This window comes from Pipra filicauda, unplaced genomic scaffold, assembly GCF_003945595.2.
Source record: "Pipra filicauda isolate LSUMZ 115617 unplaced genomic scaffold, ASM394559v2 scaffold85_size2586006_pilon, whole genome shotgun sequence".
In the NCBI taxonomy this organism is placed as follows: Eukaryota; Metazoa; Chordata; class Aves; order Passeriformes; family Pipridae; genus Pipra; species Pipra filicauda.
Window position 1 is genome coordinate 2,458,707 of NW_024105042.1, and position 21,282 is coordinate 2,479,988.

General features: G+C 39.7%; 1 protein-coding gene across 6 annotated transcripts in view; it reads left to right on the forward strand.

The window, feature by feature from the left end:
- BTRC (beta-transducin repeat containing E3 ubiquitin protein ligase) overlaps positions 1-21,282 on the forward strand; it is a 116,831-nt gene that overhangs the window by 56,089 nt on the left and 39,460 nt on the right. For 5 of the 6 annotated variants that reach the window (XM_027738627.2, XM_027738629.2, XM_027738628.2 and 2 more), the window contains one exon: positions 4,866-4,955. The exons of the other annotated variant lie outside the window; for it this stretch is intronic. In XM_027738627.2, coding sequence (XP_027594428.1) covers positions 4,866-4,955 — 90 coding nt within the window. The remainder of the gene's footprint in view (positions 1-4,865; positions 4,956-21,282) is intronic. 6 annotated transcript variants of the gene reach the window in all.

The following is a 21,282-nucleotide window of genomic DNA, read 5'->3' on the forward strand; positions in this document are numbered from 1 at the left end:
CATTAGAGCTTGTTTGGCTATAGGGCTGCTTAACACTGTTCTCAAACGGCTTTTGCAAGGTTAAAGGAATGCAGCTTGGTAACAAGTTTGTGTCATTTTAAATATATACCTCCCAGTAAATAAGGAGGAGTCTTGCAATCAATCCCTTTTAGTGTGTTATATGTTTCACCTGACAACTAAACCCTCTATTGATTAACCATTACTTTGTTAGATAATCTCGTGTCATTGAAGCCACTGTAAAAATTAAACTCTTTAAAATGTTTTACCCTAGCAGCAGTGTGAAAATTGAAAACTTGTTCAGAATTACAGCCAGCTTCCACAAAGAGGGTAGTTTTCAACAAACTGGTTTATGTTTGCATGCTTTATATGCAATATAAAAACATATTAAAGCACTCCAACGCAAAGCTATCTGCCTGTGGTGTTGAACCAGGCTACCATTTCAGACTACTTTTCCTTGATGAAGAAACCTCTTATTTTGATGAAAGGTGAGGAGAAACTGGAACAGTTTTGGTGTGGATTAGATGAGATATGTAAAAGGGTCAAGCTTTAAAGGTGAGCTGCAGAATTTTACTTTTCTGAGACTTAGTTCTGGCTTTGATTTTCCTGCTTTTCTTCCAGGTTGATCAATGTTCCCATGGGCATTGGAACAAATGAAAGGAGGTACTCTGATGTTGCAGTGTAGCATGAGACACCATCAAATGTTTCATCTAACATGAAGGGCTCTGCATTATTACTTGATGATATGACATTTATTCTGCTATCAGAATTCACTATTCTATTAACTAGGTCTATTCACTGCTAACTATTAGTGTGCAAACACGAGTATGACAATGTCAGACCAAATCTCCACGTCCAGCTGTAATTTTGTGTCTTGCAGTAGCCAGTAACTGCTGCCTACAGAGAAACATTAGGAGACTATCATACAGTACTGCCTTCACAATATATTCTACCAGCTTCTTATGACTTGGCTTCATGAACCAGATGCAGTTTCTTCGTAACACTGTCAATACATTTCCATTGAGACCTATTAAATAGAGTGACATTACCTCTTTTTCCCCTGGACTTCAAGGGAGAACTAGGTTTTGTTCTGCATTTTGCTTTCAACCCTTTAAAACATATTGTAGAATATGTGCGTGAATCTTCTTTACCCTCTTTATTCATCCCACAAGGCTAATAATGCATTCTTCTGTGAGAATGTGAAAATAACAACAGAAGAACTTGGTAACTTTGCAGAGATAGTAATTTATGTTGAACTGTAGATCACTTTATGTTTTATTCTCAAATCTGCATCCTTATGTGTTGAATCCATGATAAATACTCCCTTTAATGTTCTCTTTTTCCCCATAACTTCTATTGAGAAGCTAAGAGCTGCTGGAGGACTTAATGATTATTTGGTCCGTGCATAGATCCTTATGTAATAAAATTACTGTGTAAAAGTTGGTTCTCATAGGAAAAGCACATTCTTCTCTCCTTCTGTGGCTGAAAAGGTTGGTAAGGAGAAACTGAAGTATCATTGGCATCTTGTCAAGGGCAGAGGGATATTGGTAGCATGGGAATGCCTGGGTCAGTCAGACTCATCCACTGCCAACTCCAGCACTGTCAGTGGAAGATGCTGTTGAAAGAGAGCAAACAAGTCTGGTCTCTTTTGGTATTCTACTGCCCTCCTGCTCCTGCAGCATCTAGCTCTGTTGCTCTTGGGATGACTGATATCTGTGCTGAGTACTCTGTGGTCCTGCTGTCTATGAGTTTGTTTAGTCCCTTTTTCCACTTGCTGATGATGTTTCTCTGCACGATGTCCTGGACCAGCAAGCCTCCTGTGTGAAGAAATGTTTCATTTTATCTGCTTTAAATTTGTACTATACTAATTCCATCAAATATCACTAGTCCTGGTGGTGTGGGATTTAATGAAGAAGTTACACTGGAAGTTCAGTTGTTTCTCACTGAGATGTAATGTGTGGATGAAAGTAATAAAAATTAAGCAATACACTGGAATAATTATTTGTGTCTGCATTCTGACATGCACATAACTTTTGAATAGTGCATAGTGAGCTTCCTTCATTCTCAGAAAGTGCTAGCGTCTTTAAATTTAGCATTTTAGTATTTCACGATGTGCATTTGGATTGTCTACTCTTTCCCATTTGTAAGTGTGAGAGAAAACCTGTCGTAAGCCCAGCTTTTAAAAAGCTGGCCTGCTACCAAGGTTTGTGCATACCTGTCTTGAGAGGAAAAAGACTGACAAGATCTCAGTTCATGGTTCAGTTCACGGAGCTACAGGCTTCCTTGTTGCTTTCAGTAAATGCTTTTGTGGCTGAGCTTTTGATCTGCAAAGTGGAGTTAGTAGTAACTTTATTCAAGTCAGGGCTCCTCATAAAATTTACAGTATGTAGCAGATGTGTTGTGCATAAATACTGTGACTGGAATTTTAGGGGTAAAACTGCAAATGAAAAAAATCACAGACTGATGATAAATGGGTTAAATTACACAAATACAAATACTGAGCAAAGAATCTTATCAACTCTTCATGGTTTTTCCTCTTCACAATCTCATTGAATTTAACTAGTACCATGCCTGTAAAATGAAGTTTGCATGGTATTGTCTGAATGTCAATGCAAAGCAGATGGTGTCAACTTTTTATTTATCAGCTGGGCTGCTACATCTAAGCCCCAATTTATAATAGTTTATGCCTTTCTGGTCTTTCTTCTGAGGAGAAAGTTCTGTGCATTCCAGAGCAGTGGTTTTATGATGTTGGCAAATATTTGTAAGAGGCTGAGTCTGTCAGACTTCTGTTTGCTTGTAGCCTAATCCAGTTTGAATCTGAACCTCCCCTGCTGAAAGATGCACTCTGTTCATCTGCACGGCGCCTTGAAAGAATTCATGTGTTTGAATTTTTCAGTTTCTCTTTCTGGATCCAGAGACAGAAATTGCTCACTTGCTGCTTGTCACAGCAGATATCAATGTTGTGACATGTAAAGAGATCTCATGAGCCAGGATATTCTGCATTCCTCTCTGTCACCAGTTAGAGAGCTCACCAAGAAGTAAAATATGAACTTCTAAAGGAATGGAGAAGATAGGGCTTCTGGGTTTCTTTTTGTTTCTATTTCATGGTGAACTTTAAAGGGGCTCTGTAAATAGGTAAGGTGGAAAGGACTGTAATTTCCTGAATTTCCCCAAGAGTGTCTGTACTGTGCTGGACCAGTACAGATCCACCACAGCCAGTACACAGAGTTCCCATGGTGGGCAGTAAGGAGTGTTTCATGAGGATCATAAGAACTTAGGTGAATGTTATAAACTTGATTGTGAACACTCAGTTCCCATCAGTTGGTGCTTACCATCCCCCTAGGCTGGGCACTGCTGGGAACACTGACTTTGTGGACATATCTCCTATCACTCAGCATAACCCCCTTTTAATCTCTTTGCGTTCTTGCATTTGAGATCTTTTGCCATGTGTTCTTCTGCCATTTTTTCTGTTGCTGCTGTCTGCATCTTCCACAGAGTCAGGCCTCTGGCAGAGGGGCAAAAGGATGAGGTCGTTTGTTTGTCCTTGGTGCTGAGGGAATCTGGCTCTGGTGATGTAGCTTTGGAGAAGAGAGAGAGGTTTAGGAGTCCTTAACATGGCAGTGTTGTCCGCAGGTTTTGTAACCTGTAGCAGATTTGGTGTTGAATTAGTTTTAAATCAGACAAATAGAAATCTGTAGCGAGCCCTGAAAGAAAGATCTTGAGAGATTGCTAGTGACTATTACAGGGAGAGAACTGACAGGCAGTTCACTACAAGTCTTTGTGCGTCTTCCCCTTAAGGCAATCTTAAAAATATAATGAGTGTTAGTACGTTTTACTTAGTTCTCTTGGAAATGTCGTTGTAACAAGTTTAATTTCATTTTTTTCAGCATGTTGGGTTTTCCCCACACAACTCTTTGAGGTAGCAATATCATCTCTGTGGTCCACTTACTACTCTTGCAACAAAGCAAGTTTGTGCTTGCTTTTGAGCTGCCACTTTTGCATGGGAGCATTTTTCTTTAAGTGATGGCACATGCTGGAGGGTTAATCCCATACTGAAGCTCTTAGGTGTTACTGTATTCCTCCTCCTACTAAAAAATGTGAACTTAATCAAGTAGTAATTAAAAAGGTGTTGAAGGGAGGGGGAAGAGAGAACCTCTATTAGGAATTCCTGAGTTCTTCAGGCATATTGGTTTAAATGGCCAAATCAACCAAAATATAATTTTAAACCCACTTCATAAGTATTGTTCATACACTTCCCTTTGAAATGGGAGAGGCTATGAATAAAGTGTTGTGCAAAGACTCTGAAGTCTGCAGCTAGAACTGAGGGCCCCCTGGGCAGGACAGTGTTAACGAAAAAAGACATTGTACTTTAAAAATGAAAAAAGCTTTCCAAAATTGGGAAGATTAAATACAAGTGAGATGTGGTCTGTGTTTGCTCCCTTCTGATTATAACCTTCATACTGTCCCCATGTATTTTACCTGATAAAGTCAGGAGATGTTTATTAACATTTGACATACGCTGTGCTAACTAATGTGTAGGAATCAGCTTGCTTTAGTTTTTCAGTTATGCAGCATTTTGTGAAAGAATGAACAAATGAGATCAGATACTTTTTCCTTTTTCAAAGGAACAGAGGAGAAAAATCTTTTTCTTTGTATATCAGAACTATAAAATTGTACATAGCTCAGAGGACATGTATGCCCTGAACATAGGCTTTTGCTGTAAACTAGTTTACAGCAATTTTTAATTTGAAACATTTACACCTTAGGAAAAAGGAAATGTAGTAGAGTTGTGGGTTCCTGTGCCAAAAATGTGGTGCCTGAAAGAAAATCGTGTTCTTCTATTCATAACCATTTTAATCTTTCTGCAGACCTACAACAGCTGTGCCAGACTGTGCTTAAACCAGGAAACAGTGTGTCTAGGAAGCACTGCTATGAAGACTGAAAATTGTGTGGCCAAAGTAAGTAAGAGAACGGCTTTGGTTTTGAGAGGTTTTCAGCAAATTGTTCATTGGTAGTCAGAGAAAAGTTCTTGTTAAAAATTACAGTTAGGAAAAAATATTTAAGCAGAAAGTAAGTATTTTGGGTAGGTTTTTCTGTTCTTCAGTGTAGAGATTTCAGACTTGCTGGTTTTCTCTGCTGGAAAGGATTACTTGAGTCCTCAGCTATCTAGGATTGAAGGGTTCATTCTGCTATACAAGTAATAGGCTTTTCCAGTGGGATGACCTATGCCTGCCATGTAATTAGCCATGGCAACTTCAAATGATAAATGTCCAGATACTAAAAATACTCCATGTGAGCTCTTTGTATCATGGTTCCTTTCTTAGCTGCCAGAAGGAAGGTGCAAAAAGAAAGACCTTTCGATTAAAATACAGTGAATGCTGTATTTAAAGAAAAGGGAGGAGGGAGATACCACAGTCATAATGGTAAGAAAATGGATTTATTAGCCTATCACAGAAAAATAATTTCTTGAGAATTGGGTAGATGTGGTTGAAAAAGGTGAGGTGCCATTAGCCACCCTCTTTTCTTAAAATACAGCATAACTAGAGTAAAACAATGTACATCTAGGGCTGTTTGTGAATGGAGAACATTTGAACCATGATGCAGTATGTCTAGAAAGACTGTGCAAAGGATGCATTTAGCCTTGTGCAAGCTTTGTATTTCCACTGAAAGGAAGTTTAGAATGGGCATGCAGGACAGATCAGTGCATGCAGCCATCTGTTACTAAAACCAGCTGGCATTTTGTTGCTCCTCTGTCACCACAAACCTGACCACTCAAAACCCTGTTTTCTCTTTTGGTTATTTTATTCCTTGATCTTCTTGAAGTCCATTTTTTTCATACTTGGAATGGTTGTTAAAGGTGCCTTGTCCCTTCAGGGGCCACTTTTGTATTGACCTTTAAGATAATTTTCCAGCTAAATCTTCTCTGGGATTTTGCTGGTGAAATTTGGATGTCCCATTACTTTTGATTCTTGTCAGGGAATTGGCTATCATAAAAGTTTGTCATGGTGCTTGCAGGTGGCTTAGCACTCATAAACTGTGCTTGCCTACCAGTTGCCTCCCACTGCAGAAGCACTTCTGAGGGCAGCTACCAGTCTTGGTACAAAGAGCTGATATTTAATACCAGCACTTCCATTCTTGAGATGACTGGTATTGCACACTTCTTCCTAAGGTGCTTTATGATACAGAGTAGGTGAAACTCTCTCAGCAGAGCAGCTCTGGCTGAGTTGTCTCATCATGCAGCATCATTCTGATGCCATAAAGCAGCTCACAGCAAGCTAACTGGAGTAAGTCCATTCAACCCCATCTGCTCTATAGTGTCTTGTTTGACCTAATCGCTTCACTAAAGAGCAAGGAGGTGCAAGAAGTACAGCCAGTTTAAGTGGTGCCTCTTTTAAATGAAATTACATACTTTAACATCTTAATGCCCTAAATTGTAAACTCTCCTAAAGTTATGTTTTTGGTGGGTGAGAGGTGTGGGTAGGGCTGAAGGCAAGAGCAGCAAGACTTGTTTCATGCTATTGAGAATGAATGTGAAGCGTCACCCTGGAGATGAAAAAGTGTATGTTTTTAAGTATCTTGTCTCTATATGCTGTTGGACAGTATATGTGTATGTATGCTCTAGGGCAATCTGCCATCACACATATATCAAAAAACATATATATATATACATATACATGCATATATATACACATTTGTATACACACACACACATATATATATATATGAAAAAACATAAAGACTTTTCTGGGGATACAATTCCTCTAGTACTAGCTTGCCTGACTGTTGTACTCCTTTCCTTTGCCTTCTTAGCTACAAACCAAATGAAATAGGTTCTAAGAAAGCTTGCCTTTCAAATTCCAGAAGTATTGAAGCATTTATAAATCCAGCTATCTAAATGCAGATGGCTCAGTGATGGCATAGGCAAATGGCACAACTGTTAAATGTTCCCTAGGTGAAGGGCTTAAGTGGGATTTAAAGAGTTCAGAGGCCTTCTCCTAGGCTGCATGCACGTGACGAGTTTTATCCTCCATGATTGATGTGTTTTACAGCCTTGGACTTTAAAATGTTTTGTCGGGAAGGTGAATACTGGAAAGTATAACCACAGGTTTCATTATCTGCAGCACTTCTCCGAATGTATTTTGAGGGCTTCAGTTTTCTTTTTAAACTTGCAGTGAAACACAAAAAGGATTACTTTGGAAGTTGTGATTTACCTTTTTTGATTCTGCAGTGCAGTATCAGCCCTGACTGGGAGCCATAGTGTGCATTATCACATGCTTGTCAGATGTGTCAGTCAGTCTGATGATGATGGTTTTTCTAAAAACAAAATTTCTGATTCTGCATCTACTTTCAGAAAAGAAAACTGTACTCTGTTAACACTGTATAAATGGCACCTATTCATTGTGTATTTGATGTTTGTAAAAGTTTGTTCAAAGAATGAAATGTGGTTTCCCTTGAGGCCACACACATCAACATTGAGGTACCTTTTCTCAGACTGAAGCGCTGTCTGTCCGTTAAACTCTCTCATGAATGAGAGTTTCTGTACAGGATATCCAGATATAAATTACCAACCTAACAGGTGGCATTCTTCCTAAAATGGAGGGGGGGGAAGTTTGTAATAAATAGATATGCATATTCAGATATGGAAAGTAGCATAGGACCACAGTCTTTTTGACAGCTCAAGGAAGTTCGTGTTTGTTAGGAAACTTTGTTTGGTTTTGTATGCGATGTCATGCTGCCTTTGCAGCCATGTGCTCAGTCACTTTTGCAAACCTATGAATTATTTAGTTTTATTCAGACATTTAAAAATAAAACTAGAATATCATGTTCTGATGAATCTTTGTGTCTCGTTCGTAGCCTTGCTTTTCTGGTATTTGTCCTCTGAAACTCCACTGGTAGGACTTGGGGATGCTTGGGTAGAAGCCAGAAAGGAGCAGTGGAAATTGTTTAAAGTGTGCACGTGTTTTAATTGAAGAGGTGGGATCTTAAATTAAAAATCATGTATTGTGATGCACAGATGCCACATGTGTCATCAGCTAACATTGTTTCTCTCCCATCTGTAGGAGTTTCTCTGTTACTCTTTTAGCATCTTTTTGCCCATTGCTTGTGAGTGATCAACAAGTCTGATGTATATCCAATATAATGTCATTGAAAAGGAAATGAAGTCTCTATTTTTGTTTTTATATGTGTGTACACACACAAAGATATATATCGAAACTCCTCCTGTTTGTCTCTTTAGAAACCAAAAAATGTCTGTGAGAGGATTTCTTTTTATGATACTACTTGTGTGCAACCACAAGTGGACAGCTTTCTCAGGAATTGGTGCTAGGTGCTTAAATAAGGTAGAAATGTAGCATGAACCTGAGCTCCAAGGACAGGGTGTTTGATTTTAATGAGGCTTATTGAAATCCAGCCAAATGAGCATCTGTTCCTATTGTTTGTTCCATATTTTGTAAGCCAGTATCTTCAGGCCAGATAATGGTGTTGGTGTGTGCTTCATCCTCAATTAGAGAGGGACACAGTTAAAAGTCCCTTGGCATCTGGTATGTCACTAGGATTCTTGTGATGCTCCTGGGTGTGCAAACAAGTTTCAATTCTGTTCTGTACCCAGGGCCACTTACTTTCTCTGGTGACCTTCACACTTTATATTTGATATGTGGTGAGGGATGCTCTGGTGTGTTTCCAGTCTCCTTGGCTGAGTCTTTGCATGGATGGGTTATATGTAGTCCTGTTTTCAAACAGAGGTCTTTCATAAAGCCCACTCTTTCATAATGTGGGCAGTGTTAGGTTTGAGTTTTGCTCTTTGCTTGGGGTCTGTCAGATTTTGCATTTCCCTGGATCGTGGAAATATCTTATTGATTCAAAGGGCTCTTTTATTTCTCAGCAAGAGACTGGTGTACAACTCATATCAGAGATCTACAGTCAATACCCATTTCCTGCATTTGTTAGATAGGTCTTTTCTGTTTATTAGCTCCTACAGTCAGTTCCAGTTTGTCTGTATCTGCTATACAAAGGAGTGTTCTCAGTTTTTATTTTGGACATTGAATTCTTTCCTGCTTGTGCCAGAGATAGGCACCCTGTGGAATACCTGCCACAGACAGCACTGAGACACCTTTGAAATGGCATACAGCATCCCCAGGTTTCTACTTGGTTCTGAACTCAGCAGCAGCTGGGAGAGGTTTTCTGCCTCTATTTTTATCTAAGGGAAATTGGAGGAAGAAAAATGTAATCATGCACACCACCCTTGAAAAATTAGACTTCTGTTTCAGGCCACTCCTTGCTACTCACGTGTGATAACTAGTCCTGCTTTTTAAGGTCCCGGCAAACCAAGGGACTTCTCAGGCTCTTTTAAGCATCTTGAGTCTTCTAGGGAATCTTTGATTACTGCTCATTGTAATGATAAATGTGCAGTGGTTAATGTATTGAACTGGTAGTCTAGAAAGGGTTTATGTATACCCTTTATCTTCAGCACTGTGATTTTATTCTCTGTGGCCATGTTGGGTTTTTGTTGCTTCTCTTCAAAAAGGGAACTGAATAATACTCTTCTTGGAGAAATGTTGTGAAATGTATGATACTTTTTTGATGCTTTGATGAAAAGTCCTGCTTAAGTATGTAGAGATGTTCTGCCTGCTCGGCAAGCTGCGTGTAGTGTACAGGGGGAGAGAGCTCTGTTCTGCTCAATTCTGGAAACACAGAACAGGCCTTGGCACTTACAGTATGCCATGTGAAATTTCCTTTCAAAGATGCATCTTATTATTTAGCTATTGCTACACGTTTTACACTCAAGGATGATTCAGCTAAAGCAAGGAGTGGTGAAAGTAGCTGGTAATTGAAATCTTCCTTCCTTTGTCAGTTCTTTCTGCATTGCTACTTCCAAATTTTTAGAACAAACATAGTCAGCACAATAATAACACTGAGCCAAGAATTTTTATATTATAAATTCAAAGGAGAAACCACAAGTACTCTTTAATAAAGAAGCATTTAGGGTTCCAGGCTGGATGTTCCAGTTGGCAGTAGGACAAATTGATCTGAAGAGTGTCCCTCTTGTACTCTCAAGTCCCTTTATGTCACAGATTGATGGCTCTTTTTTCCAGAGAGTGTCCCTGCATTTACTTTGCGTGAATAGCACAACCAACTCAGAGTTCTGCTGTGATATACCACTGAGTCAGTATATCTTCAGAGAATGCATAGTTTTATAGTGCTTTTGAAGCCTTTCCAGTACTTGGGACTGAAATTAGAGCAATTTGATCATGAACAAATATTCTTTGACTAGCAACATACAGTTTCCTGATACTTGTTCCACTGTTTTAATGAGAAATTCTGTTCCTTCATAGCTTAATTTTTAGTATTAAGCTTCTGTGTTGTGATGCAGAGGGGCTGTCAGTAGACATACTTCCAGTTCCAAACCCCTCAGTAAGAGTGTCCCCTTTTGTGTCTTGGATATACCTTTCTCTGGGAGGGACAGCAGTTTTTGAGGCTGTTGCAAACTGGATAAATGCTGCCTTAGCCACTGGCTGGCTAATAGAGGTGTAAGCATATCATTTTACCCTTCTGTTGTAGGTACGTAGGTATTCTTTCTGTAATGAGAGGGTTGTGTGGATGGCATGCATTGCAGGGACATTGCTGGGAATACTTGATGTGCAAAAGGTGCTTCGAAACTGAATTCTCAGTGTTTAATGGAAGGTTTATCCAAAACCTTGTATGTCTTAATTGTTTCCTTTTTTTTTTTTTTTTTTTTTTTTTTTTTTAGGTCAAGACAATCTTTATGCTTTATCTTCCCCTTGGTCTAATAACCTCTTTGCAAATGACCGAGAAAAAAATGTGATATTCCTGCTCCCCCCACTCTACCCCACCACAGACATTCTCCAGATTTTGATAGACTTGTTTTATTTATTTCCAAAATTATATCCGCAGGAAACAAGCTGTTTAAATTCAGATTATGCTGAAGCAAAATGGTCCTGGTATGAGAAGCAACGTGCTGTTTTATGAGCGCAGAGTCCCTTTTCTCATAACTGATTGATAGTAAATATTTTCCTGAAGAATTATTGCCAACCATGAACAGTGCAACTGTTTCACTTTTTTTTTCCGTGCTACTTGCTATACCAGCCATTGTCTGTAATTAAGATCTACAATTCACAATGCAGACGTTTGCACTTCCTCTGGGTCTGAGCTATTTATAAGGCATTTCAGCTGTTCAGAGTTTCTTTTGAGTGTTAAACTACATGTAAACAGGCTTCTTTAGTCTTCAGTTATGCAAACATTGTGGAGTGCTTGTCATTTCTGCTTCTCTTACCACCCAAAATGACTTTGCATGTCAATGAAACCACAAATTAAAAAAGAATTACACTTGAGGGTTTTTTAAATGCAACAGAGGCTTTGAAGAAATATTACTATAAAAGCTAACTCATACATTGCTTTATAGCTGAGGGTCTCTAAGTGTATTCTGGAGATGAGTTCTCAAAGCTCTGCAATAAGGATGGTCAGGCAGGTGGTATGCAAAATCTTGATATAAAGAATAATTTTCAAAGTTTGGTCAACTTGATAGAGATGTTTCTACTTTTTGGAGCCCCTAGTTTGGAATCTCAATCAAGCAAATTGCATTACCTGTGAAATTGAATTCCGTACATACTGGAAGGTCTCCCACACAAATGTTAGAAACTCCATCTCAGGTTTGACTGGTATAAGGAAGAGCTTTTTCGTGGTGGTGACAGTCAACTGGAGCAGGTTGCTTGTGGACGCTCCGTAGCCTCCATCCTTTGAGGTTTTCAAGACGAGGCTGAATGAAGCCCTGAACTACCTGATCTTGACCTCATCATGCACCCTACTTTGAGCAGGAGGAGGCAGGGCTGGAGAACTCTTGAGCTCCCTTCTAAATTGAATCATCATGGAATCCTATCAGTGTCTAGAACTTGACTTGCGTCCTTAATCAAAACTCCCCCACAACTATTATGTGTGGTGTCACATGCTCTAGTTCCAGCCCATGTGTTTGCTGTTTAAAGAATTACAGCCTTGAGGTCTTCATTCAAGATCTGTCACATTAAGGTTATAAGGAGTGTTCACCATGATAAGTGTTATGAACCAAACTCGACTTGCATATCCGAAGTACTTTGGGATCCTTTATGCTAGAAATGTGAAACTGTTTGGAATCCAAGTCATCAGTGTCTTTAGTGGTAAATGGGGGCAAACATGAAAAGAAGCATTGCTTTTTAAATAGTCACCTGCAGTGACGGCATTCTCAGATGGTACAGAATACATGACATTAACTAGATCTGTCTTCAGTGTTTTTCAAATACAAGAACAGAAAAAGTTGTTTGAAAAATGTCAAATTCTTATGCTAAAGCTTGTGGTACGAAACGCTGGAATAATAATTTCCTAGTGTACCCCACTGCAGGGAAGCCATTGGTGTGGCCGAGTGTCGCATTTCTGAAGGCAGAGCGAGTTCTGGGCTCAGCCTAGCAAATGAGCGCCTAAAAATGAGGCTGCTTTTGTAGACTGGTGGGGGCTAACGTGGGGTGGGCTCCAGCGTCTTTGCTGTTGGGAGTGGACAGGGGAGGGGAAGTAGTGTGGAGCGAGTTCATGGTGAGGCGTGCGCTGCAGCACTGCCCACTGATGCATGCCGGATCACCCGCACGCAGAGATCACATGGCTCCTCCAAAAGTCAAACGATCAATTCGCCTCGTTTTGGCTCTGTACTTAATGCACAAACAGTGCGATCTGCAGGGCTGTAATTGCATTGTTAGGGCCAAGGAACAAGCCTGTGCCTTTTCAGCAGACAGCTGGCAGGGAAAGAGGCATGTTGTTAGGAAAGAGAGAGGCAAGGCAAATAAAATTACTGCTAACGCTCAGAGATCGGCAGGAGTCCTACTTGCCTAATCTTACCGGTGGGAGCAAGCGGCTGTTGTAATCCAATTATAGCAGCATAAGCAATTTGTTAGACACTCCGCATAATGTAACAATTTCCCAATAAACTCTGACTTGTAATAACGTCGGCAAGAGCCCACATAAATCTGCCCGAATGGTGGGGGCTGGAGTGTTCGGCTGGGGGCTTGTAATTTGTGCCATCAGCACGTTTTGTGGAGTGTGGTGTGGTGCAGTCTTTCAGTGCAGGAATTTTTAAGAGGAAAAGCGTGACATGCCCCTCCAAGAGAAAAACCATTAGCAAGGGTCAAAAGAGATACCAAACAAAGCTATGAGGTGGCTTTTCTAGGAGGGAGTAAAAATCAACCCCCAAACGCAAGGCACTAGCTGATGAAGATTTAAAAATATTAAAAAGCAGTAATGAAAATTGTAGCATTTTAAATTACAGCAGGAGGAGGAGGGGGAACTAGAATTACATCTGGTTTGGAGGGGGAGGGAGGAGAATATCCTTCCTTATATTTAAGTCGTTTAAATATTAAAAAAGAAGCTCAAGTATTGAAAGGGATGCTCTGTGCTTACTAGACAGAGAAGCCACATGTCCTGTCCCAAGCAATTCATAATCTACAAAGGGAAAAATTAGACCTTTTCTGGTATCCACTTACTCTCTTGTCTTTCTTGCAGCTCCTAGCTGGCTTCATGCGTGTTGGCACAGCATCCTGATGATGTGTGTGAGAGATAAAACGTAGGTCTAGAACCATTCACTTTGAGCGTACCCCAGTGAATTTAACTTTTTTGGCACAATGATGAATGTCCCCTCTGGTTCATGCAGATCTACACAAAGAACTAATCTAATTTAGATATTATTTAAAAGTAAAATCAGTCTGCTGCACTCTGGCTGTCACTCTTAGAGCACATTGCAAGTTACAGCATTGTAGACACCAGTTTAAGGTTTATGTTTAGCAAGATTTAAGGGATCATATTTCTGTTAATCCCTCTATTTAGCATTTCCCTTTGCTAAGATGCAGATAGGCAGCAGGCAGTATAAAGTAGGTCCCTTTATATACAGCATAGGGACAGTCAGAGGTCCAGGATTTTCAATGTAGTTCTTAACACTGCTGCGGTGTAAAAATGCCTGACTTCATACCAGAAACAATACTTTATTCATTTCTTAGCTCTGGGGTCTTGTGAGACTTCAGTGTGGATTGACATTTCTGCTCTCGTTTCTCAAGTTGTGGCAGCATAATGCCTCTGTGTGGGGGGAAAAATAGTTCCCACCCATACAAAACAGTTACCCTTGTCATTTGGAGCTCCTGCTCTCAGTCCCTGTGTTTTGATGCTGTGCTGTGCCGGTTCTTTGGCTTAGCAAATAAAACCAAATAAAAAACAAAACCCCAAACCTGAACTCTCAGCCTTGTACACACAGCTCATACAATTACACCTGCACCATGTTTGTCTTTATGGTGGTACCATATTTTGTGCGATTTTGGAGTGTGTTTACATATTCACCTGTCATACTAGTCCTGAGATGATTTTTATTTAAACTGTAAAATAGTAGCTGAGACATGCAGGCAAGCTGCCGTGAGGATAATGCTGCATATTTTGCCCTTCATTCTGTGGAAGTCAAGCTTCCATTGTTCTTAATCTTTGTTGTCTGCCAGTGTCTCAAGATAACAGGCTGAGACAGTGAGCCTTTCCAAAAGTATCCTAATACATATTTTCTTGCAACATAAATACACCTAAAGAAGTGTATTTAAAGAGGACAGGTATTATCTTAGTTTACCGAAGCTGAATCAATAAACTGCAGTGCTTCTAATAAAGCCACTCAGTGTCTGGGTTTAACTAATGGCTGATTTTCACGGCTTTGACAGTGAGCTGTGTGCGTTATTTTCTCCTGATATTGTAAAAATAATGAGAGCAAATTAGAACAATCAGTTTACCCCGATAGCTGCTGATTGGAGGTGATGGGCAATATGGCAGCGGGTAATCCATCTTCGGGCTCCTGTCACATTAACTTCAGCAGTGTGGAAAAGATCAGGCGGAGCGAGCGGGAATCCTGCCCAATCAGAAAGCCGAAATTAATGAGAAGAGCATTGTTCTGTGATCAACCTTTTAATTAGCAAGAGTGGAGATGGAGGGAGTGATGAAGCTGGCAGCACAGCTGCACAATACTGGGCATGTTTTCGGTGAGGGGGAGGAAAAACATGGGTTTTAAATTACCCCTTCTGTGCTCCCTGTACACCGGCAGTGTGTCTTCATTCTAAACCCCTTAAAAGATCTTAATAAACAGCCACATCCAGGTTAATATTGCAAACGTGGCTGTTACTAATGAGTAGTTTCAAAGTAGGTCGTTTCGAGGGTCATTTAGGAAAATGTTGATCACTGTTTACAAAAATAAGAGAGAGAGACAGGGTTTGGTGTTAAAGTTTCACTGCATCAAGGAAAGAAGAGGAGGGAGACGGATAAAATTAGAGTAAGGGACTGCCTTTTTTAATACTCCTCTCCTTATTTAGTATATGTTTGAAATAAGATTCCTCGGCATATATTTGTAACAAGACTCCTCAGTTAAAAATACTATGTGTGCCATGTGGCTTTCAGCAGCAAAAAAAGAGGAGAGATCAAATACTGCATTGATTTCCTAATGCTCCTTTTTGTGTTATTTTTCTGTGGATGGGGTTTTTTTGCCCCGGTATTTTTCAGTTTATTCACTTACCAACAGGAAATTATAATTTAAAAGATTTGGCTGCTGTAATTGCTAAGGTTGACTTGATTTTTTTTTTCCTAATGATTTGAGAAAATCACAGTCTTCTCAAGTACATTCTAAAAACAGACACTGGAATTAATGACTGTCAGATCTGAATACCAGTCTTAGGAAAATCTTTATTTTTGTAAAGGGGAAAAATAATGTGGGGGAAAAAGTGATATTAGGGAGCAATTTCTGGGAACAAAAATAAGAAGTATTATGAAATAATATTAATGTTTGCATTGGGAACGCAGCTACTTCCAATTACCACAGTTCCTGTTCTTCTTTGCTCTCTGCATTGTGTTTTTTCAGGCAATTCTCTTCTCCTTCCCCATAATTCCCAAAGAAGTGGTAATGGTAGAAGAGTGAAGCTCTGTCACTGTGCACAGTGTCCTTTCTTCCAGTTTTCTGATTGGTACACAGGCTCCTTCACTTTTAGGTATTCCACTTTCTGATACTGAAAAGCAAGTGAAATCTTGTCAGTTTGCAAGAGAAGGCAAAAATCAGCGCTCTGCATCCAGCAAACTGTACAGGCTGTTTGTGTGAATTGTAAGCTCACACCCACTGTCAACTTTGCATTGCTTACTTTAGGTAGGTAGCAGTAAACAGATGTGCTAGAAAGGAGAGCTGCTGTGGATGAGGTTGGTTCCTTTGGGGTTTAGTTCTAGGCAGATCTCACCATCTTTGTTTCTTACAGAGGAAAATATTAGACAACCTTTACAGGCAGAACTGCAAGCCCCACTCATAATTATATTAGAAATACAAACTGGTTTAGATAGTACAAAAGGTCTGTGATTTAGAAAGCTAACCTCTTTCAGGCTGTAAAAAGCTATGTAGATATCATCTAACTCATCCAAAGCCCCTGATTTTTAAAGAGGAGTGAGGGGAAAAGAGGGCACATCATTCCTACAAAATACGAAGGTTCAAAATACTGCAGTAAGCAGTTTCAATTTTTTATAACTTTGCCACTGTTTAACCCTTCGAAGTAAAATTTTGTTTTGGCCTCAGTCTGATTGCCCTCCACTCCCTGCAGCCTGAGGTGGGAATAAAAGTTGGTATGTGGGAGGAAAAGTATTCACTTAGCAAACAGCTGTTCAATATTTTATTTTATTCGTATTCCTTGTTCTGTGCCCCAGGCTGTATTTATTGCATGCTTTTCAAGTCCTGGTCAGAATATGGAAATACAGACTTCCTCCTGGGGGTTTCTCCTGCAGTTTGAATGCTTCACAAACATTAATTAATCCTTCCAGTGTTTCTTGAGGCAAGCATCCCGTTTTTGCAGAGAAGTTCAAAAGTTACTTTAACAACTGAAATCTAAGGAGGAAGTAGTTTATTTATAGTAAGCAAAGAGGCCTCGCAGGACGAATATCAGATTAGGAATTATGAATCTAGATTTTGAGATATCTTTTGTCTATGTCATATTCTGTTTTTTCATCTCAGTTCTTTGATCTGTAAAAGGATAATGCTGCTTAACATTTCTTCATTAAACGTTTGGGAATCTGGAAACATGGTGTCAGTTGAAGCATGTTATGTACTTAACAGTATTTTTGTTTATATACACTTAATGTTGACTTGGGCTCTGTTGCTGTGGCATCTCTCTCCCCAGGTCCATCTACATTTTCAAAAAGCTGTATTAGACATGCATCTTAGGAAAGATGCACTTGCCAATGGCTGCAGTCAAATTGCAGTCAAATACAATCCTTATGGGAGGCAAGAGGAAAAGTGTAAGAAAAAGTGGACACTTATTAAGCCAAACATTCTTTGTGGTGTTGTATAAAAAGACTGAAAGCTCTCAAAGCCTTTCGTTCTACTTTAATAAAACTCAAGAGCCAGTAAATCATTTCACAGCTGCTTAAATCCGTTTGTCAGCTCCCAAAGACATTCCCTTGTGGGTGGAAACGAGGTGGTAAATTCTTGCCCAAAAGTAATCATACTGCAGGAGAATGACTGGAAAGATGCAATGTGTTGCAGAATCCAGTTTAAGTATGGAGCTACTACCGTGACTCTGTAATGGGATGTCCCAACATGGGGTATAATATCATAAATAGTGTAAATATGCCACTTGTGAATTAATAGGCAGCCTTGGGATTGTAAATCTTTACATATATGTTAAAATGAACATAGAGCTAATCTTAGTTCTTTTTTTAACCTAATACAGTAATTTCATTCTAGCTCCTGGTTGGGTTTTGCAACTCAATGTTTTTGTCAGTGCTAGAATTTCTGGGTTATGGGTTGAGGTTTTTTTTTTTATCCCAATTTCAATTAATTTAATTTAAAACATTTCACATATCTTTCCCATTCCATTGCCTATATTCTGCATTTTCTCTGTGCAGATTTCCTGCCTTTCTGTTTTCACCCTGACGCATGGTTCTTTCTCCCTGTTTTGGGGCCTTCATTTTGAGAGCTGCTTTGAGACTGGAGAACAGCACACTGGGGGACAGGTCATCCTCTGAGGTGTTTTTCTTTTTTTATCTCCTTGAAGTTTTTCTCTGCCATCTTTCAGCATCAGGAGAGCTGTGTGTAGAGTGTTTCTACTTAGTGCCTTCCTCCTGAGGCTCAGTCAGCCTAGGGAACTGGGGCATAACTCTGCAACACCCTGTGAGACAGCTGCATAGTATCTCAGGAGAAAAGGGGCGTCTTACCCACACTCCGATGGGAACCTGCAGAGAGCCAGGAGTAAAAGTTGTCCTGTAGCTCTACTGACAGTGTAGTCCTCTGCTTTATGTAGGTACATGCTCACTTTCTGGACTCCCACCAGTTTTAATCACAAGTTCAGTAACCATCACCTCTTCATCAAAATCCCTTTGAAATTCTTCTCATATGAATGTCACTTTCTGAACTTCAGGAGTGACATGAAAGGGACCCCCATAGAGCAGTATATCTACTTCTGTATTGCTGGTGATGACCTGAGGCCGCCACAAAGGCTTTGATGCACAGCCAGGTTCTCAGACAACATTACGTGTGCTCTGAGGACGTTACAGCCATGTTGAGCGGGATCTAAAGAGATTCTTACCCAGCTCTGGAGAGTGGTAGCTTTCATCTTTGAGGAAGCTACCCAGAATCCATGTACAAACTGCTGCAGGACATGCTGCTGCAGGGTATGGTGTATAGACAAGCCAGCCTAAATAAAGAAAATAGTTAAGTAACTAGAACCTATACAGAAAGAAATTTTCCCAGAACCCTTCCCTCTCTTTTACCCTACTCTGTAGCTTTTAAAGAGCCCCCAGTAAACACATTTTTAGAAACAAGCTCTCAAGGAATGAAGCACACACCAGGCTGTGTTTAAGTAACAGAAGTTCCCAATGGTCCCGAGCATAGTGCTGGACTTGGTGGATCCTATACCTGTGCCCTTCCTAGAATACATATGCATTGTCCAGCACACTAAAAGCCTTCCTGAATACTGTTAGTGAAGTCAAAACCAATCCTCTTTGCATTACATGTTAGAAAGTTCTTATCTCTAGGTAAACTATCTATATTTTACTCAATCCAAGTATACATTTTTTTCTTTTCTCTGTGAGGGCTAGCAAACTGTCTACTAGCTGTTGAAAGAACACCAGTGACATTTTCTTTACAATTTCTCTCACTCTTTTTTTATTTTCTAAACAAAACTTTGTTAAACTGGGCTGTAATTTGCAGACTGAATTTAACTTGATTTTTGTGTGTTTGAAAAGTAATAGCAAATCTCATATATCTAAAGGTTTTTTAAGTTTTTTCTAGATGTATAATCACTTTTACTCTTCCCCAGAAATCCTTCTCTGCTTAATGCAGTAGTATTTATTATAGGTGAAACAGTTTAAAGTTTGGAACATTCAGAGCTTTCACTTGAATTTAACTGCCCCCTTCTCATATGCACACTATGAGTCAACATGTGATATGTAGTAATTTTGTTTCTTGGATAATGAAACGTGGTATCTGATCTGTAAAATGTAAGTACATTAAACTTCTTTTGTTAATAATATTAAAACACAAGGAGAACGTTTATTTAAAAACAAATAATTTTGTAAGTTCACCTATTAAGGGTTTAATGCTAAACAGTTACTTATAAACTGTTACAGAATGTAATTTGTCTTTAAAGAGATTATAAAACCTAAGCTGTACTAATGAAATTAATACATACATTGAAGTACTAGTTCCTACAATATATCTTGTAGTTCCCATGAAGGTGGGGTAAGAGAAATGTGAATTTATACATTGCATAGATAAGTTATCAGTTGGAAAATGGGAGCAGTACTGTTGAGTTGGCAGTCTCATATCCTACAATAATGTTTATTAGAATAAAACAGTTCTCATTGGAGAACTTGATGTCTTGCCCTCAATTTACTTTCAAATACGTAATTACCTTTATTTCTGAGCATTTATCACCCTAGTAACCTCTTTGAATCAAGTGCTGACTTGTAGAATCCCTTCTAATATGAAAAACCAGATCAACAGGCTTAAAATCCTGTCCTCGGGTGGAAACACATTTTCCTTCAGAGTTTTCTGATACTGAGCTAAAAATCTCTTCATCTTATGTGGGACCTCAAGTGACTCAAATTGTCTGGGGGTGAGACACTTGCCTCCATCTTCTTTCTCTCAAACTAAATTACTGTTGACTGGCAGGACAGGTTTTGATCCTGATGGTCATAAGAGTTGATTTGGAGTGATACCAGGCTCCAGCTGGCACCTGTCTGACTTTTCCCTCTTTGCAGTCCCAAGAATGGCAGATACCCATTGCAATCTGTACTCAGATGACTGGTCAGTTAAAGACACAAGCAACCATGTTGAAATCAGCCATGTAACTTTTCTTCTAATTGTGAAAACAGTAGACAGTTGTCCCTGGAGACAATGGAGTTCATCATTAAAACAGCTTGCTGCCCAGCAGATCACAGCCTGATCTTCCCAGTCAGTGGTAAATGACTTGAAGGTAACTCCTCCAGCAAAAAGTGCAGGGACTCTAAGGTCACTTGTGTTACTCACATCTGGATCATATCTTCTTCTAGCATCAAAACATCACATGAATGAAGAGCTTAAAGATTTACCACAGATACTGTGAGGGTTTACCTGGAGACAGTGAAGGTATGAAAAGAGATATTCTCTATTCCCATGTAATACATTTATTATTGGAGACCACGAGGCATATCCTGTGAAACCAGCTACAGACATAATGAATGCGGCCTCAGGGCAGTCTGAAGTTACCTGTGAGTCTCCTGGAGGTGAGACCAATGGATAAAACCACACCAGAATAACTAGTGTTCCTGTGTGTCATGTGCAACTTGGCTCTTTAGCACATAGTGGAAAGCTGTAGGTTGTACATTTCATAAATCTCAGGGATGCTCAAGCTCAGTGGGAACATACCAGACTGAAAATTGACGGCTCTTCCAGTCATTCATGAGAGAGGAATGAAGCTCCACATTTGTGTATTTAACAGTGAAGTCCTCAGTCCCATCAATGTTCTCTACTCATTGAAAGTCAGTTTGCTCAGTTACCATCAACAAGTTTACATCTGTGCCTTCTAAAGTATACTCTGAGCTATAAGGGGTTGAATGTCCTCTTGCAGAACAAGACATTTTCCTGTTTGTTATACAAGAAAGGCTGGAAGGAGGATCCAGGGAACCACAGGCCTGTCAGTCTGACCTTGGTGCCAGGGAAGGTCATGGTGCAGATTGTCTCGAGTGCCATCATGGGTGACACATACTGGACAACCAAGTGAT